At 36.9% G+C, this 24,893-nt stretch overlaps 1 protein-coding gene across 1 annotated transcript in view; it reads right to left on the bottom strand.

Annotated features, from left to right (window-relative positions):
* Positions 1-24,893, bottom strand: part of CNTN1 (contactin 1) — a 542,533-nt gene that overhangs the window by 66,185 nt on the left and 451,455 nt on the right. Inside the window, exons 13-15 of the mRNA XM_053716725.1 lie at positions 10,065-10,192; positions 2,353-2,528; positions 208-328 (exon numbers count right to left, since the gene is read on the bottom strand). Coding sequence (XP_053572700.1) covers positions 208-328; positions 2,353-2,528; positions 10,065-10,192 — 425 coding nt within the window. The remainder of the gene's footprint in view (positions 1-207; positions 329-2,352; positions 2,529-10,064; positions 10,193-24,893) is intronic.

Here is a 24,893-nt window from a genome sequence, read left to right as displayed (position 1 = left end):
GCCATAGGAACATGTGGCCCTAAATTTCCTTTTTTTAACTTGGATGTTCTATGCAGAGCAAGAAGAGAGGTATAGGAGGGAGAAGGAAATAAAACACAAGTATGAATATGAGGTCCCCCCAACAGTACTCCCTGTATCCTCAATATTTAGATTTTTGATCTCCCAAATTTTATGGTCTAAAACTCCCTTGTCTGTAGAAATCCTCACCTCTAACCACAAGATCAGCTGAAGCTGATGAATTGTCAACAATGGTTTGTGCCGTGCAAGTGTATCTTCCAGCATGCTTCAGCAGGACATTTTTTATGACGAGTTCACTACCTGCTTCATTCTGTTATAAAGATAGAAAATATATTAGTTTACAATATGAACACAAATACTTGATGTACTATGATATATCTCAGTGATGACCAACTTCCTAACACATGGGGGCCACAGATCAATATTTTAGAAGTCTTAAGGGCAGCATCTGAGTGAACAGCTATTAAATACACAAATAATATATTTCCTAAATGTGTCAATTCGGCACAGCATTAGCTTTATGCTGCAGGGTACCATCTGTCTGCTCTTCTTTCCTCCAGAGGGCTCTTTTTCAATTCGGCAAACCTTGTTTTCCTTCCCACAGAAGTCCCAAATCACAAATGTTAGTTCTGCTTTTCCTTGTGACCATAAAGGCTATCACACATTTTTAGTTCTGCTCTTTCCCAGGAGCCACAAAAACTAGTGCAGAGGGTCACATGTGGCATATAGGCAGTCAGTTTGCCATCCCTGATATATGTTATAAATATGTTGACAGATTATCTAAATATCTCAATCCGCCAAAATACTTGCTGTGTTCATTAATAAGCTTCTTGTTTCAGTCACAGTGAGGTTTTGTATAATATTATTAAGAGAGAATACTAAAGTTTGTGTAATACTAAAGTATTGTGTATTATAAACCTCCAGATTCTTTTAGTACTTATTCCTGTTTTGTTGGACATATATCCGGGGAGTGCTGATTGCATGAAATACTCAGATACTTCTTTCTTTTTGCTTTTCTTAACTGCCTACTACTATAGATCATTTACAAACTGGATTTAACTTATAATAACTGCAAAACAGATTACTTCATACTAACTTTATGACCGTTCCCAGATTGGTTCCTCCAAATAAGCCAAATGGTAGGTGGAGTTTGGCTACTGAAAAATAATTGAGGTAATAAGGATGCTAATTTGTTTTAAAAACATTAAGACATGGCTGATATGTTATTCTATAGAAACACAACAAAAATTCCTTGTAGTTACAAGGTATTTAATGTCCATTTAATAAATGTTTCAACACAAGCTAGGAGCTAGGATTCTTAATCAGTAATTGACTTGTGGGTTTAAATGTGGTCTATAAATATTGACCAATAGCCTTGAGGAAGCAGCATATTTGTAGGCAACAAAGTTATTTTTCTGGATGCCCATTGATGTATGTCATGTCATTTTAACTTACATGGGGCAGATGAAGTTGAGAACCTACCAAACTTGTGCTACCTGAATAACAAAAAAATCCTCTAAATGCTATGATTTTTCTGATACAGCAGCATTACATACAATACACATTTTATGACACCTAGAAGGCTTAAAAGCATAGCTCTCCATAGACAAGAGAACACTTTCAAGATTATTATGTTAATGACACATATGGCAGAAAAAGGTGTGAACAGCAGACCTATAGCAGGAGCTGGAAACACAGACCAATGGCACCAAAAGCAGAAAAGTCTTCTGTCACATTGTAGTATCATGGTCATTGACCTAACACTGGAAGAAACTTCAATATCAAATTTGGTGCAAAACTGGCACATTAAACAACTAATTTACTATAATGTGACACTCACCCTATCATGATTTTCCTTACCTTTACTGTAGCCTCTACACACACAGAAAAGTACTGTGAGGGCTACTTCGAATCTCCTGAGCAATAACGAAGACAGTCTGACCTTGATTACAGCCCAATATGTGCAGATTTTATGTATTATGACAGTTTTTTCCTGCAGTCTGAAAGACCCATAGCCCAAAGTCAATAATAAACTATCCAAATCTAAATTGCAAAACAAGACCTAAGTCTACAGCAGCAGGATTTAGGAGAGGTGTGACATTTTCTAGGACATGATGTGTTCCCACTTCTATGCTCTGTGTTATTCATCTTTTCTATTATAAATCAATGTCACCCAATTCCCCCAGCAAGTTGAGAGAAATATAGGAGACAAATATGAACTTTGTTGGAGGTTAGGTGCTTAAGAGAGCAGCAGATTTCTCATGTGCACAGAGGGGAGACTATGGATCTACTGTACCACTTGTGGATGCAGAATTGTAAAAAAAATGTGTTTACCTTTATGTTCCTTTCATAATGGCTGTTCTCTTGGTCAAATTCAATGACAAGTCCATTTAAAAGCCAGATAAATGTAAGATCGAGAATAGGGTCATGGGAAGCTTGACATTGCATTGTAGCATTTTCACCAACAGTCACATCAGCATTAGACGGAGAAAGAGTTATCTTTGTGGCAGCTGGGAATTTGTACAAAAAAGGCAAAGTATGATATGTAAGTATTTAGATGTATATTATGGGAACAGTATTGAACAAAAACTCCATTGACAGTAAAAAACAAAACAAAACAAAAACTAGTTACCTTAACTTTTTTATAATACCAGTTCTGGAACTACACCTTCTGATTTTAATCAGACATTGGCCTAGATTCGTGGAATCTCGTTAGGATTCTGAAGGGTCTCGCTGTACAGGCAAGGCCAACTTTAAATTCACATAGGCCCCAATTTATCAAGGTCTATCGGACCTCGCTGAATATGGCGAGCAATATGCTCGCCGTATTCAGCATTGCACCAGCAGCTCACAAGAGCTGCTGGTGCAACGCCGCCCCCTGCAGACTCGCAGCCAATAGGCCGCTAGCAGGGGGGGTGTCAATCAACCCGATCGTACTCGATCCGGTTGAATTGCGGCGATGTCTGTCCGCCTGCTCAGAGCAGGTGGACAGATTATGGAGAAGCGGTCTTTGTAACCGCTGTTTCATAACTGCTGTTTCTGGCGAGCCTACAGGCTCACCAGAAACACGGGGCATCAAGCTCCATACGGAGCTTGATAAATATGCCCCATAGTCTCATTTAATCTATCTTTCCTAGCTGTTCCTGTCATTAATATATATATATATAGTTGTGTTAAATGACCCTTTAATAACACCTCGCACAGCAAATGTGAACCGTTAGAAATGCAGAAAAGCAATAATTACAACTGTAAATGTATATAATGTTAATGTATGTTTTGTTATGTTAAAGTGCCTCAACAATCTCGCAAAAGAGGCTGACCATGGGTGTTACAAGGTGTTTTCAAGGCTTGGGGCCCGATGCCGGCACAGACATGGGAAACCATGCAAACCCTTAGGGCATTATCTTAAAAAAAGAGTGTTCCTGCAGTTGCCTGATGTCTAATGGAGCTTGTGGAAAGGGAAACTTAACTGGCAAGAGTGAAGTTAGAAGGGAGCAGTGGGCGCACTTTACAAAATTAAATATTGCAGTCAGTATAAATCAGATTTTGTATTATAAATAAGATTTTCACAATTGCTGCATGATTGGTGTAGGTTTACTATGATTTCTATTGTGCACCCTAAAGGAACAGTCTACTCCAGAACTTGTATTGTTTAAAAAGATAGATTATCCGTTTATTACCCATTCCCCAGTTTTGCATAACCAACACTGTAATATTAATATATTTTTTACCTCTGTGATTACCTTGTATCTAAACCTCTGCAGACTGCCCTCTTATCACATGGCTATTTATTTATTATCTATTGACTTTCCTTTTAGCCAATTAGTGCAGTGTCCTGCACAACTCCACGTTAGTGAGCACAAGGTTATCTATAAAGCACACATGAAGTAGCAGCCTCCTGTTGGAAAAAAAAACGTGATTAGAGGCTCTTTGTAGTTGCTTAGAAACAGGCAGAAATGTAAAGGTTTGAATGTTATAAAGTATATTAATATAACAATGTTGGTTGTGCAAATCTGGGGAATGGGTAGTAAAGGTGTTATGTTTTTTTTTACAACAATTTTGGTGTAGACTGTCCCTTTAACATTTTTATGCCTCTGTAATTTCAAATTAATTTTTTTGCAGTGTGTGTTGCTATGTTTTAAATGGATTAAACAATACAATTTCTACTGCATATTTGTATTTAAATATTTAAAGTATTTATTTGACATGATTTTTAATTACGATTTTCTGTGAGCCCTACTGTATGCGTTGTCTTCACATACTTAAAAGCAGGGAATACCCCTTTGTAAGACATACTGGGCTCCATGTACTACGCAGCTTTGGGGCCGTTCTGGTTTGAACATGCATGTCTACTTCCAGCAATGTAAGAAGTACTGGATATCAAACCGCTGTCTCTTAAGCTCTCTTCCACTTCTGTTTTGGTGAAAAGCAATCAACCTGAACACTTTCACGTGGGGTGATTGACGTGATTTGGTTGCACGAGAGAAGGAGAACATTAAACACTTGTTGGAGCGTATAATGTGTAATGATACATACATGTACGCATGCTTCTCCAGTTGAGAACCTTCTCCGCACACATTTTAGTACCAGAGGCCCACTGCTCTCAAGGTAAAAACTACCTTTATAGAATTAGGGGAGGAGCTTCACAGTACTGGCGAGCATTCTTAGAAAATCTTACAAGAACAGAGAGCTTTAAATCATCGGGCTCCTGGTCTCAATTTTTCATCTATAGCATTACTCACCATGCATAATTTAAAGGGATAGTCTAGTCACAATTAAAGTTTCATGATTCAGATAGGGCATGCAATTTTCAGCAACTTTCCAATTTACTATTATCATTAAATTTGCATTGTTCTCTTATCTCAGTGCATTTTGACAGTTTTTAAAGCTAGACAGCGCTAGATCATGTGTGCTATATAGATAACTTGTGCTCACTCCATTGTAGTTATTCAGTCAGTACTGTTTGGCTAAAATGCAAATTTTGTCAAAAGAGTGAAATAAGGGGGCAGTCTACAGAGGCTTAGGTACAAGGTAATTGCAGAGGTAAAAAGTATATTAATATAACCGTGTTGGTTATGCAAAACTGGGGAATGGATAATAAAGGGATTATCTATCTTTTTAAAAAATAGAAATTCTATAGTAGACTGTCCCTTTAAAACGTTGTGACTTCCAGTGTGAACTATCTTGTCTCACAAAGTGGTGTCTCACTATATCAAAGCTGACTACAGGGAGTGCAGAATTATTAGGCAAATGAGTATTTTGACCACATCATCCTCTTTATGCATGTTGTCTTACTCCAAGCTGTATAGGCTCGAAAGCCTACTGCCAATTAAGCATATTAGGTGATGTGCATCTCTGTAATGAGAAGGGGTGTGGTCTAATGACATCAACACCCTATATCAGGTGTGCATAATTATTAGGCAACTTCCTTTCCTTTGGCAAAATGGGTCAAAAGAAGGACTTGACAGGCTCAGAAAAGTAAAAAATAGTGAGATATCTTGCAGAGGGATGCAGCACTCTTAAAAAATTGCAAAGCTTCTGAATCGTGATCATCGAACAATCAAGCGTTTCATTCAAAATAGTCAACAGGGTCGCAAGAAGCGTGTGGAAAAACCAAAGCGCAAAATAACTGCCCATGAACTGAGAAAAGTCAAGCGTGCAGCTGCCAAGATGCCACTTGCCACCAGTTTGGCCATATTTCAGAGCTACAACATCACTGGAGTGCCCAAAAGCACAAGGTGTGCAATACTCAGAGACATGGCCAAGGTAAGAAAGGCTGAAAGACGACCACCACTGAACAAGACACACAAGCTGAAACGTCAAGACTGGGCCAAGAAATATCTCAAGACTGATTTTTCTAAGGTTTTATGGACTGATGAAATGAGAGTGAGTCTTGATGGGCCAGATGGATGGGCCCGTGGCTGGATTGGTAAAGGGCAGAGAGCTCCAGTCCGACTCAGACGCCAGCAAGGTGGAGGTGGAGTACTGGTTTGGGCTGGTATCATCAAAGATGAGCTTGTGGGGCCTTTTCGGGTTGATGATGGAGTCAAGCTCAACTCCCAGTCCTACTGCCAGTTTCTGGAAGACACCTTCTTCAAGCAGTGGTACAGGAAGAAGTCTGCATCCTTCAAGAAAAACATGATTTTCATGCAGGACAATGCTCCTTCACATGCGTCCAAGTACTCCACAGCGTGGCTGGCAAGAAAGGGTATAAAAGAAGAAAATCTAATGACATGGCCTCCTTGTTCACCTGATCTGAACCCCATTGAGAACCTGTGGTCCATCATCAAAAGTGAGATTTACAAGGAGGGAAAACAGTACACCTCTCTGAACAGTGTCTGGGAGGCTGTGGTTGCTGCTGCACACAATGTTGATGGTGAACAGATCAAAACACTGACAGAATCCATGGATGGCAGGCTTTTGAGTGTCCTTGCAAAGAAAGGTGGCTATATTGGTCACTGATTTGTTTTTGTTTTGTTTTTGAATGTCAGAAATGTATATTTGTGAATGTTGAGATGTTATATTGGTTTCACTGGTAAAAATAAATAATTGAAATGGGTATATATTTGTTTTTTGTTAAGTTGCCTAATAATTATGCACAGTAATAGTCACCTGCACATACAGATATCCCCCTAAAATAGCTATAACTAAAAACAAACTAAAAACTACTTCCAAAACTATTCAGCTTTGATATTAATGAGTTTTTTGGGTTCATTGAGAACATGGTTGTTGTTCAATAATAAAATTAATCCTCAAAAATACAACTTGCCTAATAATTCTGCACTCCCTGTAGAGAGTCCCGTTTTTATTTTTATTTTCTTGATGTTTTTTTTTTTAAGTTTTCTTTTGTGCAAATTTTAGAGTGGGCTGTTTTATAGAGGGCAATGGATTGTGTTTTAGTATTTCTTCTTTTTTTTTTTAACGTTCTTAAAACATTTTGTGATGCTGTATCCTTGATGACAATGAAAGGTAAAACATAATTTAATTTTGTTGTATTTGTTTGTTCTTGTGAGTACAAAAGTACAATAATAATTATGAGATCTAAAATAAAATTATATTTGTATTTGCAACAGTTTATTGTACTACTAACCAATACAATATAACATTCTATTTCATTTAGATTGCATATTTTATCAGTCACAACCTGGCATGATTGTCTTGCTTTAAAGGGAAACTGAACCCAATTTTTTTATTTTGTGTTTCAGATAGAGCATGCAATTTTAAGGAACTTTCTAATTTACTCCTATTATCACATTTTCTTCATTCTCTTGGTATCTTTATTTGAAAAGCAAGAATGTAAGTTTAGATGCCGGCCCATTTTTGGTGAACCTGGGTTGTTCTTGCTGATTGGTGAATTAATTTAACCGACCAATAAACAAGTGCTATCCAGGGTACTGAACTAAAAAATAGCTTAGATGCCTTCTTTTTCAAATAAAGATGGCAGGAGAACGAAATATTTTTTATAATAGGAGTAAACTAGAAAGTTGCTAAACAATTGCATGCTCTATCTGAATCACGAAAGAAAAAAATTGGGTTCAGTGTCCCTTTAAGATTCCCTACTGAATCATCTTAAAACTATATTTATGAGTCTAAAATCCATTTAGCTCTAATGCATATATTTCCCCTACTTCAGCTGTGGTTAAAACGTATGCTTCTACAACTACACAGAAAATAGATTGTGTCTAATATTAAGCTATAGATTTTCATTGGTCTCATCAATTATGCAAAGCATTTTTACCCATTTTATGAATATTTAATCAGCTGCAAAATTATGATATATGAAAGAGATGTTTAAAATTAAAATAAAATAAATAAATAACATCTACAGGGATCAGGTGCTAATGGGGAATTTCAAGATCTATGGGTCTAAAAATATTTATTACTGTTTTAGATATCTTTATTCTGTACATTAATATCATTTTTATTAACCTACAAAGGTACTGGATGCAGATTCAACCATCCAGCTAAGTGATGTTTTATGCAAATGATAGATTTATTGTTACATTTAACTTCCTTAAAAGGCCATAATTCATTATTGTTGTTCCAGTTAGAAAAAAAATGTATCATACTAGGATACAAACATCGCATTGACAATCACTCAAGCCACAAACAACTGCCCATAAAATCATCTATTGTCTCCTGTGCACAACAAATTACTATTTGTTATAAATTGCCCATAATGAGGGTAACATTTTAATGGCTCCTAAGTGACACATTTCTATAAATTTTCCTATGCCACCAAAGTTACACTGCTATTTTAGAAAGCTGTTACATACTGTAGATACTGGACTAGATTCTATTAAAGGAATTTCTATGAAAAAAATCTTGAGAGAGACAATTTGACATAGGTAAAATTAAATGGCATGTCTGCCCATCTTCAGTTCTGATTTGCTAATTTAATAAACCAATTTGAATTTTCCTTTTAAGAAATAAGAGGAGGCCATGTTCATTACCTGTTGATAATGAACATGAGCAGACTGAAGAAAGACATTTTTGTAGCCAGACTTCTGGTAAGGAGATTTTAATGGGCAATCAAAATGTAGACGAAAAACAGTACATTCTCCTAACAACATTGACAGTGTGCAAGTTGCAAAAAGACCAAATGGTAAAACATAAATAACAACAGCACCACTGTGTAAAAATGTTCATTTCAAGAAACATACAGCCCTTAATCATACCTAAAGGGACGTGAAACCCAGCTTTTTCTTTCATGATGTAGAAAGAGAAATCCATTTTACACAACTTTCCAATTTACATCTATTATCTAATTTGCTTCATTCTTCTAATATCCTTTATTGAAAATCATATCTAAATAGGCAAAGTAGCTGCTGATTGGTGGCTGCACATAGGTGCCTTGTATGATTGGCTTATCCATGTATATTGCTATTTTCTCACTAAAGGGTATCTAAAGAATAAAGAAAATTAGATGGAAGTAAATTGGAATGTTGTTTAAAGGGACATTGAACACTAAATAAATAATTGACAGAATAATGTATTCAGAGCAAAGATTGGCCTGAGAATAAAATATACATGTATTTTTTTAATGCTATTAGCTGTTTAAATATTGAAAAAATAAAGATAACATTTTAATGAACATAAAGCAGTGGGTGCCGCCATATTGTAACTTAAGTTTCTTTTTTCTGCCAAAGCCAATCAGAGACAGTTATAAATAGGGAATTCAATCATTTTCAGAATGAAATTAAAAGAAACGGGAGTAAAATAATTAAAGTAAATTGCAAAGTTGCTTTACTACATGTAGTTAAATATTTTATATTACTATTTTGTTTAATGTCCCTTTAAAATTGTATTCTCTATCTGAATCAGGAAAACAATGCTTGGGTTTCATGTCCCTTTAATCATGATGAAGAGCATTATGTTTATTTGTGTTTGGAGGATCATGGCTAGAGATAACAACAATGGGAAGGAATAAGCCTGTCTTGGGTCAATTAAAGCAGGGAATAATGTAATGCAGATCATATGAATGAGATATTTTCCACTTAAAATGGTTAAATTGTTTAGCTGGAGTACTGCAAGCAGCTGCACATTATAGTAGCAGTACTGTTGGTTTTCTGTTTTAGTAGCTCCCATAAAAGAATTAGCTATCACTATTACTTGGTAACTGCAGCAGTGCTTAAGTAGATGGAGTGTGATGGCTGACATACTGATACAAAATGGTTGCCATTATGCTGTCTATATAAATAGTGTGCTCCACATGATCTAGATTATTGTATTATCTTATTTCTATGATGTAGTCTCAATACTATGTCCTAGCTCCCACCTTTCAGGATATTGCTGAATTGTCATAGTTTGGAAGCTCTGGCCTACTGTTCCTGCTAAAGCTTTTCCTTTCCTAGGAAAGAAAACAGAGACTGCCTGACAGCTGCCTGACTCCGCCCATCCTTCACCCAACATAAAATGAAGCAGTGGTTTAAAACAAAACTTCCAATATATAATATTTTATAATGTCATTTGATGGCCCAGTTATTCACTGATTAATATTACATGGTAATTATTCAATAGTTAACAAGCAGCATGTATAACAATACCTGTAACAGAGAGTGTTCCTGTGCTATTTGCTTTTCCTCTATCGTTCTCTGCAAAGCAAGTGTAACTTCCTTCATCCTGTTTTGTTATGTTGATGATTTCCAGGCTGCCGTCCTCCCAAATTGAAACTCTAAGAAACAAAGAAAATGCAATAAATGTAAAATTGATAGGTTTAAAAACACTTATGTCACATATAGAAAAAAATAAACATTTTAGGGCAACATTACAAGTGGAGCGCTCTTTTAACATGTCCCCCAAGTTATACATATATTTTTGTAATTTGCTGCCCAACACTAGGTTCTTTGCCGTGTCCCACGGCATCAGAATGAGGCTCCAATTGGAGACTATGGAAGCGCACTCATGATCACAAGGCTTTCAGGCAATGCAAATGCGAAATTGTAATACCAGCACACAATTGTATGCCTTGGTATTACCGAGTGGAGCGCAAATATCATGCATGCAAAATCGCAATTTTGTGTAATCTAGGCCTAAATAACATATTGACTGAAATTTGCCTTCAGCAAATAGATTTGAAAAAATCTGTTTCCTAGCAATTAATGTAATAATGACAGCGTAATCTTCTGCAGCTTAAAGAGACATTAAACCCCCCAAAATGATTTCATGATTCAGATAGCACATGCAATTTTAAATAACTTTCTATTATACTCCTATTATCAATTTTCTTTGTTCTAAGCAGGGATATAAGCTTAGGAGACAGTCAATTGTTGGTTCAGCACACTGGGTAGCACTTGCTGATTCATGGCTTCATTTAGCTGATTACTTCAGCTAGGGCACTGTTCGATAAATGACCTGAATTTATAGAGTAGGTTTTAGTGTTAGTTTAGAGTTTGTTATTTTGGGGTGGGCTTTTTTTAAGTGGACTTTAGTTTTAGACTTACAATTTTTTTATTTTCTGTAATGTTTGATTTTTTATTTTCTGTAATGTTTGATTTTTTATATTTTGTAATGTTAGATTTTTATTTTGGTAGGTTTTTTATTTCTTTCATGTAATTGGCAAGAGTCCATGAGCTAGTGACGTATTGGGATATACATTCCTACCAGGAGGGTGCAAAGTTTCCCAAACCTCAAATGCCTATAAATACACCTCCCACCACACCCACAATTTAGTTTTACAAACTTTGTCTCCCTATGGAGGTGTTGAAGTAAGTTTGTGCTTGATTTCTATGATTTCTTCTATGATAAGCGCTTCTAAGCATTCTGAAGCCCAATTCCTCTCAGAGTACAGTGTTTGTCAGAGGGATGTGAAGAGAGTATCGCCTATTGATTTTATGGTTTCTTTCACGGGAAATCTTTTTAAGGGTTCTCTGTTATCGGTCGTAGGGAGTCATCTCCTACCTCCCTTTTCAGATCAACGATATACTCTTATATACCATTACCTCTGCTGATAGTTTTCAGTACTGGTTTGGCTATCTGCTATATGTGGATGGGTGTCTTTTGGTAACTATGTATCATTGTTTCAGACACTCTCAGCTATGGTTTGGCGCTTTATGCATTAATATAACATTTTAAATATATGTATTTTACTAAAATTTGCCATGAGTCAGGTCTACGTATATTTCCCTTTGCAGTCAAACAGTTTCAGTATAGGAATCATGGGCCCGATCCGATATGCAGCGTCGCCCGCAAAAGCCGGCGATGCCGAAATTTGCGCTGGTTTGGTATCCTATATACGGTGTAACCTAGAAGTTACGCCCGTATATTTCTGCCTTCGCCCATAGTTTTTTGGGCCATAGGCAGGTATACCAAACCAGCGCAGTTTGGTATCCAATATACAGCGTAAGGACTGATTGGTTCAGCCAATCGGATTGAACTTGAATCTGATTGGCTGATTCAGTCAGCCAATCAGATTTTTCTACATTAATTCTGATTGGCTGATAGAATCCTATCAGCCAATCGGAATTCGACGGACGCCATCTTGGATGATGTAATTTAAAGGTACCTCATTCCTCGTTTAGTCTTCGTGCCGGATGGATGCTCCGCGGCGGAGGAGCGAAGAAAGAAGATTGAAGATGCCGCTTTGCTTGAAGACATCACCGGATGGAAGAAGACATCGCTGGATGGAAGAAGACTTCACTGCCGCTTGATTGAAGACATCGCCGGATGGAAGAAGACTTCACTGCCGCTTGATTGAAGACATCGCCCGGATGAAAGAAGACTTCACTGCCGCTTGATTGGACATCGCCCGGATCTGATGAAGAGTTCTGCCCGGATGGGTGAAGACAAGGTCGGAAGATCTTCAGGGGGGTAGTGTTAGGTGTTTTTAAGGGGGGTTTGGGTGGGTTTAGAATAGGGGTATGTGGGTGGTGGGTTGTAATGTTGGGGAGTGGTATTGTGTTTTTTCTTTACAGGCAAAAGAGCTGTTTTCTTTGAGGCATGCCCCGCAAAAAGGCCCTTTTAAGGGCTGGTAAGGTAAAAGAGCTTTGAACTTTTTTAATTTAGAATAGGGCAGGGAATTTTTTTTATTTTGGGGGGCTTTATTATTATTATTATTATTTTTTGTAATTTAGTTTCGTTTATTTTATTGTATTTTAGTTTAGATATTTGTAGTTTATTTAATTTATTGATAGTGTAGGTGTATTTGTAACTTAGGTTAGGATTTATTTTACAGGTAAATTGGTAATTATTTTAACTAGGTAGCTATTAAATAGTTATTAACTATTTATTAGCTATTGTACCTAGTTAAAATAAATACCAAGTTACCTGTAAAATAAATATAAACCCTAAAATAGCTACAATGTAATTATTAATTACATTGTAGCTATCTTAGGCCTAGATTTGGAGTTTGGCGTTAGCCGTGAAAACCAGCGTTAGAGGCTCCTAACGCTGGTTTTGGCCGCCCGCTGGTATTTGGAGTCAGTGATTAAAGGGTCTAACGCTCACTTTTCAGCCGCGACTTTTCCATACCGCAGATCCCCTTACGTCAATTGCGTATCCTATCTTTTCAATGGGATCTTCCTAACGCCGGTATTTAGAGTCGTTTCTGAAGTGAGCGTTAGAGCTCTAACGACAAAACTCCAGCCGCAGGAAAATAGCAGCAGTTAAGAGCTTTCTGGGCTAACGCCGGTTCATAAAGCTCTTAACTACTGTACTCTAAACTACTCTAACACCCATAAACTACCTATGTACCCCTAAACCGAGCTCCCCCCACATCGCCGCCACTCGATTAAAAATTTTTAACCCCTAATCTGCCGACCGCCACCTACGTTATACTTATGTACCCCTAATCTGCTGCCCCTAACCCCGCCGACCCCTGTATTACATTTATTAACCCCTAACCTGCCCCCCACAATGTCGCCGCCAGCTACTTAAAATAATTAACCCCTAATCTTCCGACCGCAAAGCGCCGCCACCTACGTTATCCCTATGTACCCCTAATCTACTGCCCCTAACACCGCCGACCCCTATATTATATTTATTAACCCCTAATCTGCCCCCCTCAACGTCGCCTCCACCTGTCTACACTTATTAACCCCTAATCTGCTGAGCGGACCTGAGCGCTACTATAATAAAGTTATTAACCCCTAATCCGCCTCACTAACCCTATCATAAATAGTATTAACCCCTAATCTGCCCTCCCTAACATCGTCGACACCTAACTTCAATTATTAACCCCTAATCTGACGACCGGAGCTCACCGCTACTATAATAAATGGATTAACCCCTAAAGCTAAGTCTAACCCTAACACTAACACCCCCCTAAGTTAAATATAATTTAAATCTAGCGAAATAAATTAACTCTTATTAAATAAATTATTCCTATTTAAAGCTAAATACTTACCTGTAAAATACATCCTAATATAGCTACATTATAAATTATAATTATATTATAGCTATTTTAGGATTTATATTTATTTTACAGGCAACTTGGTAATTATTTTAACCAGGTACAATAGCTATTTAATAGTTACCTAGTTAAAATAATAACAAATTTACCTGTAAAATAAATCCTAACCTAAGATATAATTAAACCTAACACTACCCTATCAATAAATTAATTAAATAAACTACCTACAATTACCTACAATTAACCTAACACTACACTATCAATAAATTAATTAAACACAATTCCTACAAATAAATACAATTACATACAATTACAAAAAATAAAAAAGAACTAAGTTACAAAAAATAAAAAAATATTTACAAACATAAGAAAAATATTACAACAATTTTAAACTAATTACACCTACTCTAAGCCCCCTAATAAAATAACAAAGCCCCCCAAAATAAAAAATTCCCTACCCTATTCTAAATTAAAAAAGGTAAAAGCTCTTTTACCTTACCAGCCCTGAACAGGGCCCTTTGCGGGGCATGCCCCAAGAATTTCAGCTCTTTTGCCTGTAAAAAAAAACATACAATACCCCCCCCCCAACATTACAACCCACCACCCACATACCCCTAATCTAACCCAAACCCCCCTTAAATAAACCTAACACTAAGCCCCTGAAGATCTTCCTACCTTGTCTTCACCATCCAGGTTCACCGATCCGTCCTGAAGAGCTCCTCCGATGTCCTGATCCAAGCCCAAGCGGGGGGCTGAAGAGGTCCATGATCCGGTCAAAGTCTTCATCCAAGCGGGGCAGAAGAGGATCTTCCATCCGATTGAAGTCTTCATCCAAGCAGCATCCATCCGGAGCGAAGCGGCAGGATCCTGAAGACATCCAGCGCGGAACATCCATCCGGCCCGACGACTGAACGACGAATGACTGTTCCTTTAAGGGACGTCATCCAAGATGGCGTCCCTCGAATTCCGATTGGCTGATAGGATTCTATCAGCCAATCGGAATTAAGGTAGGAATTTTCTGATTGGCTGATGGAATCAGCCAATCAGAATCAAGTTCAATCCGATTGGCTGATCCGATCAGCCAATCAGATTGAGCTCGCATTCTATTGGCTGATCGGAACAGCCAATAGAATGCGAGCTCAATCTGATTGGCTGATTGGATCAGCCAATCGGATTGAACTTGATTCTGATTGGCTGATTCCATCAGCGAATCAGAAAATTCCTACCTTAATTCCGATTGGCTGATAGAATCCTATCAGCCAATCGGAATTCGAGGGACGCCATCTTGGATGACGTCCCTTAAAGGAACAGTCATTCGTCGTTCAGTCGTCGGGCCGGATGGATGTTCCGCGCTGGAGGTCTTCAGGATCCTGCCGCTTCGCTCCGGATGGATGCTGCTTGGATGAAGACGTCAATCGGATGGAAGATCCTCTTCTGCCCCACTTGGATGAAGACTTTGACTGGATCATGGACCTCTTCAGCCCCCCGCTTGGGCTTGGATCAGGACATCGGAGGAGCTCTTCAGGACAGATCGGTGAACCTGGATGGTGAAGACAAGGTAGGAAGATCTTCAGGGGCTTAGTGTTAGGTTTATTTAAGGGGGGTTTGGGTTAGATTAGGGGTACGTGGGTGGTGGGTTGTAATGTTGGGGGGGGGGTATTGTATGTTTTTTTTTTACAGGCAAAAGAGCTGAAATTCTTGGGGCATGCCCCGCAAAGGGCCCTGTTCAGGGCTGGTAAGGTAAAAGAGCTTTTACCTTTTTTAATTTAGAATAGGGTAGGGAATTTTTTATTTTGGGGGGCTTTGTTATTTTATTAGGGGGCTTAGAGTAGGTGTAATTAGTTTAAAATTGTTGTAATATTTTTCTTATGTTTGTAATTATTTTTTTATTTTTTGTAACTTAGTTCTTTTTTATTTTTTGTACTTTAGCTAGTTTATTTAATTGTATTTATTTGTAGGAATTGTGTTTAATTAATTTATTGATAGTGTAGTGTTAGGTTAATTGTAGGTAATTGTAGGTAGTTTATTTAATTAATTTATTGATAGGGTAGTGTTAGGTTTAATTATATCTTAGGTTAGGATTTATTTTACAGGTAAATTTGTTATTATTTTAACTAGGTAACTATTAAATAGCTATTGTACCTGGTTAAAATAATTACCAAGTTGCCTGTAAAATAAATATTAATCCTAAAATAGCTATAATATAATTATAATTTATATTGTAGCTATATTAGGATGTATTTTACAGGTAAGTATTTAGCTTTAAATAGGAATAATTAATTTAATAAGAGTTAATTTATTTCGTTAGATTTAAATTATATTTAACTTAGGGGGGTGTTAGTGTTAGGGTTAGACTTAGCTTTAGGGGTTAATCCATTTATTATAGTAGCGGTGAGCTCCGGTCGTCAGATTAGGGGTTAATAATTGAAGTTAGGTGTCGGCGATGTTAGGGAGGGCAGATTAGGGGTTAATACTATTTATGATAGGGTTAGTGAGGCGGATTAGGGGTTAATAACTTTATTATAGTAGCGCTCAGGTCCGCTCGGCAGATTAGGGGTTAATAAGTGTAGGCAGGTGTCGGCGACGTTGTGGGGGGCAGATTAGGGGTTAATAAATATAATATAGGGGTCGGCGGTGTTAGGGGCAGCAGATTAGGGGTACATAGGGATAACGTAGGTGGCGGCGCCTTGCGGTCGGAAGATTAGGGGTTAATTATTGTAGGTAGGTGGAGGCGACGTTGGGGGTGGCAGATTAGGGGTTTATAAATATAATATAGGGGTCGGCGGTGTTAGGGGCAGCAGATTAGGGGTACATAGGGATAACGTAGGTTGCGGCGGTTTACGGAGCGGCAGATTAGGGGTTAAAAAAAATATGCAGGGGTCAGCGATAGCGGGAGCGGCAGATTAGGGGTTAATAAGTGTAAGGTTAGGGGTGTTTAGACTCGGGGTACATGTTAGAGTGTTAGGTGCAGACGAAGGAAGTGTTTCCCCATAGGAAACAATGGGGCTGCGTTAGGAGCTGAATGCTGCTTTTTTGCAGGTGTTAGTTTTTTTTTCAGCTCAAACAGCCCCATTGTTTCCTATGGGAGAATCGTGCACGAGCACGTTTTTGAGGCTGGCCGCGTCCGTAAGCAACTCTGGTATCGAGAGTTGCATTTGCGGAAAAAATGCTCTACGCTCCTTTTTTGGAGCCTAACGCAGCATTTGTTTGAACTCTCGATACCAGAGTTAAATTTATGGTGCGGCCAGAAAAAAGCCTGCGGAGCGTTAACAGCCCTTCTACCGCCGAACTCCAAATCTAGGCCTTAGGGTTTATTTTATAGGTAAGTATTTAGATTTAAATAGGAATATTTTAATTAATAATATTAATATTAATTAGATCTATTTTAATAAGAATTTAGTTAGGGATGTTAGAGTTAGATAGGGTTATTATACTTAATATATATATAATATAATAACGATATTAACTATATTAACCCTAATATAATTAGGGTTAATATAGTTAATATAGCTGGCGGCGGTGTAGGGGGATTAAATTAGGGGTTAATATTTTTAAAATAGATGGCGGTGGTGTAAGGGGCTCACTTTAGGGGATAGGTAAGATAGATGGTGGCGGGGTATGGGGCTCACTTTAGGGGGTAGGTAAGATAGATGGCGGCGGGGTAGGGGGCTCACTTTAGAGGGTAGGTAAGGTAGATGGCGGCGGTGTAAGGGACTCACATTAGGGGGTATGTAATGTAGCTTGCGACGGTGTAGGGGGATCACATTAGGGGGTTATAGATTTAATATAGATGGCGGCGGGGTCCGGGAGCGGTGGTTTAGGGGTTAATACATTTTTTATTGTTAGGATAGTGAGGGGGGATAGCGGTTAGAGGGTTAGACGTGTCGGGCTATGTTTGGGAGGCGAGTTAGACAGTAAGGAAGATTTAATAACTATAGTCAGGTCTTGTAGGCGCCGGCAGTTTCTAAAGTGCCGTAAGTCACTGGCGACTCCAGAAATTTGTGCTTAGGCAGATTTCTGGACATCGCTGGTTTGTCAGACTTACGACACTTTAGCCTCTGATGGCGCCGTATATAGGATAGCTCGAGTTGGGAGCTGAAACTGCGGGCGGCGGGGGTTCCCTCGCTTGCGCCACAAACTACGCTCTTTATCGGATCGCGCAAGTTTGGGAAGTTTATTTAAACTTTTTCCTTACATGGGGTTCAGTGTTTTTCTAATTTGACTTGTTTTTCATTTTTTCGCAGGCAAATCTAGGCTTGCAAGGACGCAAAATGCTGTTTTTTATTACGTCATTCTTGCTGCAAAATTTTTTGGCGTGAAGTTTGCGCAAATTTCGTAATTTCCTGCATTTTTGTTGCCGCTAGTTGTTTTGGCGCGAGATCGCGTTTGTTATGACACAAGTTGTGTCATTTTCTGGTGTTAATTTTGCGCCCAAATTTTTTAACCTCCTTTTGCATAATGCGTCATTCTTGCGCCAACATTTTGTTATTTTACCCCTCTCCCTCTATTGCTCGCTGTTTTCATGAATTTTGAAAGCTATTATGCCTGCTTTTTTATTTTATTTTTTGCTTTAAAAAAATAAATAAATAAATAAATCCTATCTGTTTTTCCCTCTACTGAAACTGTTACATTGTGGAAATTGAATGTTTTGCCTAATGTTATTTTTCTTTTTATGTTACATTTTGCGAGATGTCTCATTCTGATCCTGACTGATTTTACTGTAACACAATTCTACAAAGCTAAGTGTGTTCTTTTCATTATTAAGCTGTAATTATTTCTTCAGCTCAATTATCTTGCATTTATTAATCATATTTTATGCTAGTAATGTTTCTACATATACAATGACATTTACTGTTTTTACTTATTCAGTTCATGTATTTGATTTAATCTGCAAACATCACGTTATTGCTTATATCATAAAAGGTTATTACTGCTATTATGCCTTTAAGTAAACTTACGAGGTCTTTTCAAAATTGTTAAGATTTAATTAATTTTGTTCTGACCGACAGCATACTTAAGTTTATTCTACTGATGAAGATTTTCTTTGGTTCAAAGGATCCTGTATCAGACAGTTTTGTTAAAATTCTACTTATTTCTCATTTGAACACTCTTTGTTCTTTGTTAAAGAAAGTTTGTTATTTTTAGCTTTTTCGGAGCCTAGTCCTCCTATTAACTCTCAGCTAGATTACGAGTTGTGCGTTATGAGTGAAAAAGCATCATTATGGCTCTTTTTGACTACCGCTGGTATTACAGGAGTTGTAGGTATAGCTGTACCGCACACCTTTTAAGCCGTCATGCAACATAACTACTGCACCTTTCAAAAAGTCCTTTTTCAATGGGACTTCCACAGTACCGGTATTATGAGTTTGCCTGTCCGGCCAAAAAGTGAGCGGTACAGCCTATAACTTACAAGATCTGTACCGCCACCTGAAAGTCAGTAGTTATGGCTTTTACGTTACAAAGCTGTACCATAAAAAACATAACTAAAGTGTTACAAAGTACACTAACACTCATAAACTACCTATTAACCCCTAAAACGAGGCCCACTCGCATCGCAAACACTAAAATAAAATTATTAACCCCTAATCTGCCATTCCGGACATTGCCAGCACTATAATAAACATATTTACCCCTAAACCGCCACACTCCCGCATCGCAAACACTAGTTAAATATTATTAACCCCTAATATGCTGCCCCCAATGTTGTCGCCACCTACATACACTTATTATTCCCTAATCTGCTGTCCCTAACATCGCCGCAACCTACATTACTGTTATTAACCCCTAATCTGCTGCCCCCAAAATCGTCGCCACCTAACTACACTTATTAACCCCTAATCTTCTGCCCCCAATGTCGCCACCACTATACTAAAGTTATTAACCCCTAAACTTAACCCTAAGTCTAACCCTAAGTCTAATGTAACCCTAACCCTAACACCCACTAACTTTAACCTAATTAAAATAATTCCAAATAAAAATTACAATTAATACCTACATTATTCCTATTTAAAACTAAATAAATACTTACCTGTAAAATAAGACCTAAGCTAGCTACAATATAACTAATAGTTATATTGTATCTAGCTTATGTTTTATTTTTATTTCACAGGTAAGTTTGTATTTATTTTAACTAGGTTGATTAGTTAGTAAATAGTTATTTACTATTTACTAACTACCTAGTAAAAATAAATACAAATTTACCTGTGAAATAAAACCTAACCTGTCTTACAGTTAAACCTAACATTACACTAAAATTAAATACATTCCATTAATGAAATACAATTAACTAAATTACAAAAAGAAAACCACTAAGATACACAAAATAAAAAAGAAATAATCAAATATTTAAACTAATTACACCTAATCTAATAGCCCTATCAAAATAAAAAAGCCCCCCCCCAAAAATAATAAAACCCCTAGTCTAAACTAAACTGCCAATAGCCCTTAAAAGGGCCTTTTGCGGGGCATTGCCCCAAAAGATAACAGCTCTTTTACCTGGTAAATAAAAATACAAACAACCCCCCCCCCCAACAGTAAAACCCACCACCCACACAACCAACCCCCCAAATAAAAACCTAACTAAAAAACCTAAGCTACCCATTGCCCTGAAAAGGGCATTTGGATGGGCATTGCCCTTAAAAGGGCATTCAGCTCTTTTACATTGTCCAAACCCAAAGCTAAAAAAATCCCACCCAATAAACGCTTAATAAAACTTAACACTAACCCCCGAAGATTAAATTGTTTTTGGATAAACTTAGTCCAAAATCAACATTGTTCTTACGGTTTGAATAGATTTTTTTAGAATGAGACCTGGGAAGATTCTTTCTTTCTCAGTACACTCTGTCAGGAGTGATTATACCAGTTCTTTAGCAGGAACAGGGATTGGGTTTCTATTCAATTCTATTCTTTGTCCCAAAGAAGAAAGGTTGATTCAATTCAATCATGGATATGAAGACTTTATATTGTTTTGTTAGAGTCTCGACTTTCAAGTTGGCGATTATAAATACTATTATGCCTTTTTGTTCAGCAAGGTCATTTCATGTCCACTCAATTTTACAGGATGTTTATCCTCATATCTTATTTCATTCAGACCACTTGTGGTTTTTGAGATTCTCTGTTTTAGATAAGCTTTAACAATTTGTTGCTTTTCCTTTTGGTCTAGCGACAGCCTTATGACTCTTTTCAAGTCTGCCCTTCCTTCTGTAATAAGACAGTAGGGTATTGTGGTGTTTCCTTATTGGATGATATCTTGGTATTAGCTTAATCTTTTCTTTTATTGGAATCTCTCATGAATCAACTAGTTTGTTACTTCAAGACATGATTAGAGGATTAATTTACCTAAAAGTTTTGTGATTCCTCAGACAAGGGTCACCTCTTTTTGGGTTTCTAGATGTATTCTGTGTTCATGACTTTGTCTTTATCGGACAAAAGTCTATTGTAATTGGCGTTAGCCTGTCTAACTTACAGTCTAAAACATTCCTTTCAGTGGCTATGTGCATAGAAGTTTTTAGGTCTCATAACTGTAGCATCAGGCGTGGTTCCCTTTGCTCGTTTTTCATCTGAGACCTCTTTTGATTTGCATACTGAATCAATGGTGCAGGGATTGTTTTCAGATATTACAGTTGATATTCTTAAATTCTCAACTCAACACTCAACTCTCTCTGTTTTGGTGATTAGACTATCATCATTTTATTCATGGGGCCTCCTTTTGTTCATCCTTCCTGGACTGTATTCTTAATGGATGCAAGTTTTACAGGTTGGGGAGCCGTATGAGGGTCTCTAACAGCACAAGGGGTTTGGAAACTTCAAGAGGTGAGGTTTCCAATCGATATTTTCAAATTCCGTGCTATTTTCAGAGCTCTTTCAGGCTTGGCCTTTTTTAGGAGATAACTTTTAATTTTCCTTTCAGACAGACAATATCACAACTGTGGCATATGTCAATCATCAAATAAGGACTCACAGTTCCTTAGCAATTAAGAAGTATCTTAAATACATTCTTAGGTGGAATTCATCTCCTGTCTAATTTCTACGATTTATATCTCAAGTTTAGACTTTTGGGAGCTGGATTATCTCAGCCATCAGTCTTTACATCCAGGAGAGTGGAATCTCTATTCAGATGTGTTTTCTCAATTTCCCAGGTACCTTTTCAGATCCAGGGATCCTCAGGCGGAAATAGTGGATGCATTAGCAATGTTTTGGTTTTGCAACCTGGCTACATCTTTCCGCCTCTGTTTTTTTCCTCCAAGGGTGATTTCCAAGATCATATTAGAACAGTCTCATGTGTTTCTTATAGCATCAGCATGGCCTCACAGGTTTGGTATGTGGATCTTGTTTGGATGTCCAGTTGCCATCCTTGGTTGCTTTCTCTTTGGCCAGCCCTTTTGTTTTAGGGGCTATTTTTCCATTGGGATCTCAAATTACTAATTTGAAGGTATGGAAATTGATTAGTGTTTAGTCATAGAGGTTTCTCTGACTTGGTTTTTATCACTATGTTGCAAGCGTATAAGTCTGTTTCAAGGAACATGTATTATCATGTTTGGAAAACCTATATTTTATGGTGTTTTTCTCATATATTCTCTTGGCATTCTTTTAGAATTCCTAGGATTTTACAGTTTTTTCAGGATGGTTTGGATATGCTTGTCTGCAAATTTTTTGAAGGGACAAATCTCTGTTCTTTCTGTTTTATTTCCTAGTAAGATTGTTTAAACTTCCTGATATTCACTGTTTTGCTCAGGCTTTGGTTTGTATCAAGCCTGTTCATTTATTAATTTCTCCTTTTTGGAGTCTTATTTGGTTTAAGGATTTGCAGGCTCTTTCTTTTGAGCCTATATTTTCTTTGAAGATTATCTACTTTCTTGAAGAGTGTTGTTTTTTTACTATCTCTTCTCCTAGAAAAGTTTCTGATTTATTAGCTCTCTCTTGTGTGTCTCCTTATCTGTTTTTTTCATCTAGATAAGTTGTTTTGTGAACTTCTTTTTTTCCTAAGGTTGTGAATTTGAACAACATTAGCAGATACATTGTTGTTCCTTCTTTGTGTCCTAATCCTAAATAATTCTTTGAGAGTTAGTTGCATCCTTTGGTTGTGGTAAGAGCTTTATAATTCTATATTGAGGTTACTAGGATTTCAGAAGACTTCTAGTCTATTTGTTGTTTTTCTGGTTCCAGAAAAGGTTAGAAGGTTTTGTTTTTCAAGGCTTATTTGGAGGCAGGGCAGGCTCCGCCTTAGAGATTTACAGCTCATTCTACTAAATTCAGTTGCCATTTCTTGGGCTTTTTCAGAATGAAGCTTCGGTTGATCAAATTTGCAAATCAGTAATTTGGTCTTCTTTGCATACTTTTATTGTTTTTACCATTTTGATGTATTTTGCTTCTTCTGAATCAGTCTTTGGTAGAAAAGTTCTTCAGGCAGCTGTCTCAGTTTGATTCTACTGCTTTTGATTTAATTTTTTTTAAGAAAAACTTAATTATTGTGTGGATTTAATTTCTTAGTGGAAATAGCTGTTGTTATTTTATCCCTCCCTCTCTAGTGACTCTTCTGTGGACTTCCACATCTTGGGTATTTCTATCCCATACGTCACTAGCTCGTGGACTCTTGACAATTACATGAAATAAAACATAATTTATGTAAGAACATACCTGATAAATTAATTTCTTTCATATTGTCCCCTTTTTATGGTGGTTATGTTTTTTTTTGTATAAAAGCACAATTATATTACCAGTTCCTCTTTTTGTATGCTTTTTTTTACTCCTTTTTGTTATCACCTCACTACTTGGCTATTTGTTAAACTGAGTTGTGGGTGTGGTGGGAGGTGTATTTATAGGCATTTGAGGTTTGGGAAATTTGCCCCCTCCTGGTAGGTATGTAGATCCCATACATCACTAGCTCATGGACTCTTGCCAATATGAAAGAAATGAATTTATCAGGTAAGTTCTTACATAAATTATGTTTTTCTGCAATGTTAGTTTTTTATTTTCTGTATTGGTAGATTTTAATTTTCTGTAATGTTAGATTTTAATTTTCTGTAATAGTAGATTTTTTATTTTCTGTATTACTAGATTTTAATTTTCTGTAATGTTAGATTTTAATTTTCTGTAATAGTAGATTTTAATTTTCTGTAATGTTAGATTTTTATTTTCTGTATTGATAGTTTTTTTTTATTTTCTTCAATGTTAGATTTTTATTTTCTGTAATGGTAGATTTTTAGTTTCTGTATTGGTAGATTTTTATTTTCTGTATTGGTAGATTTTTATTTTCTGTAATGGTAGATTTTATTTTCTGTAATGGTAGATTTTTAGTTTCTGTATTGGTAGATTTTTATTTTCTGTAATAGTAGATTTTTATTTTCTGTAAAGGTAGATTTTTATTTTCGGTAATGTTAGATTTTTATTTTCTGTATTGATAGTTTTTTTATTTTCTTCAATGTTAGATTTTATTTTCTGTAATGGTAGATTTTTATTTTCTGTAATGGTAGATTTTTATTTTCTGTATTGGTAGGTTTTCTATTTTCTATAATGGTAGTTTTTTTCTGTAATGTTATTTTTTTATAACTAATGGGATGTTGGGGGCTTAGCTGTCAGGAGGTCAGGGAGTACTTTGTGGTAGTTTGGGGGTTAATAGTGTATTGTAGGGTAGTTTGCAATGTGGGCGTGTGGTGGTTTAGGGGTTAATAGTGTAGTGGGATAGTTTGCGACGTGGGTTGTGTAGGTTTAGGGTTTATTAGTGTAGTGAAACAATAAAACAATATAAATATAAGGATATATGCGATCCACAGGATATATCCAATTCAGTGATTTGAGTGGTTTCTTTGCCTCAAATAAAACAAAGACAAGAAAACATAGTGAAGTAAATTTGAACAAGTGATAATTTCACACTGTGATCCCGCAAAGGGATTACTCACACTTTTCAGAGCCACCTGATTTTATACTACCAGGTACCCAATATAACACCAATCGCAGGTTGCTGCTTAGGTAAATAACATTTATTTTAAAAACATTCAAATTGTATAAAAAGCCACAAATGGTGGAA

This window comes from Bombina bombina, chromosome 6 (genome assembly GCF_027579735.1).
Source record: "Bombina bombina isolate aBomBom1 chromosome 6, aBomBom1.pri, whole genome shotgun sequence".
NCBI classification, from domain to species: Eukaryota; Metazoa; Chordata; class Amphibia; order Anura; family Bombinatoridae; genus Bombina; species Bombina bombina.
This window is presented reverse-complemented; position numbering and strand designations above follow the sequence as displayed.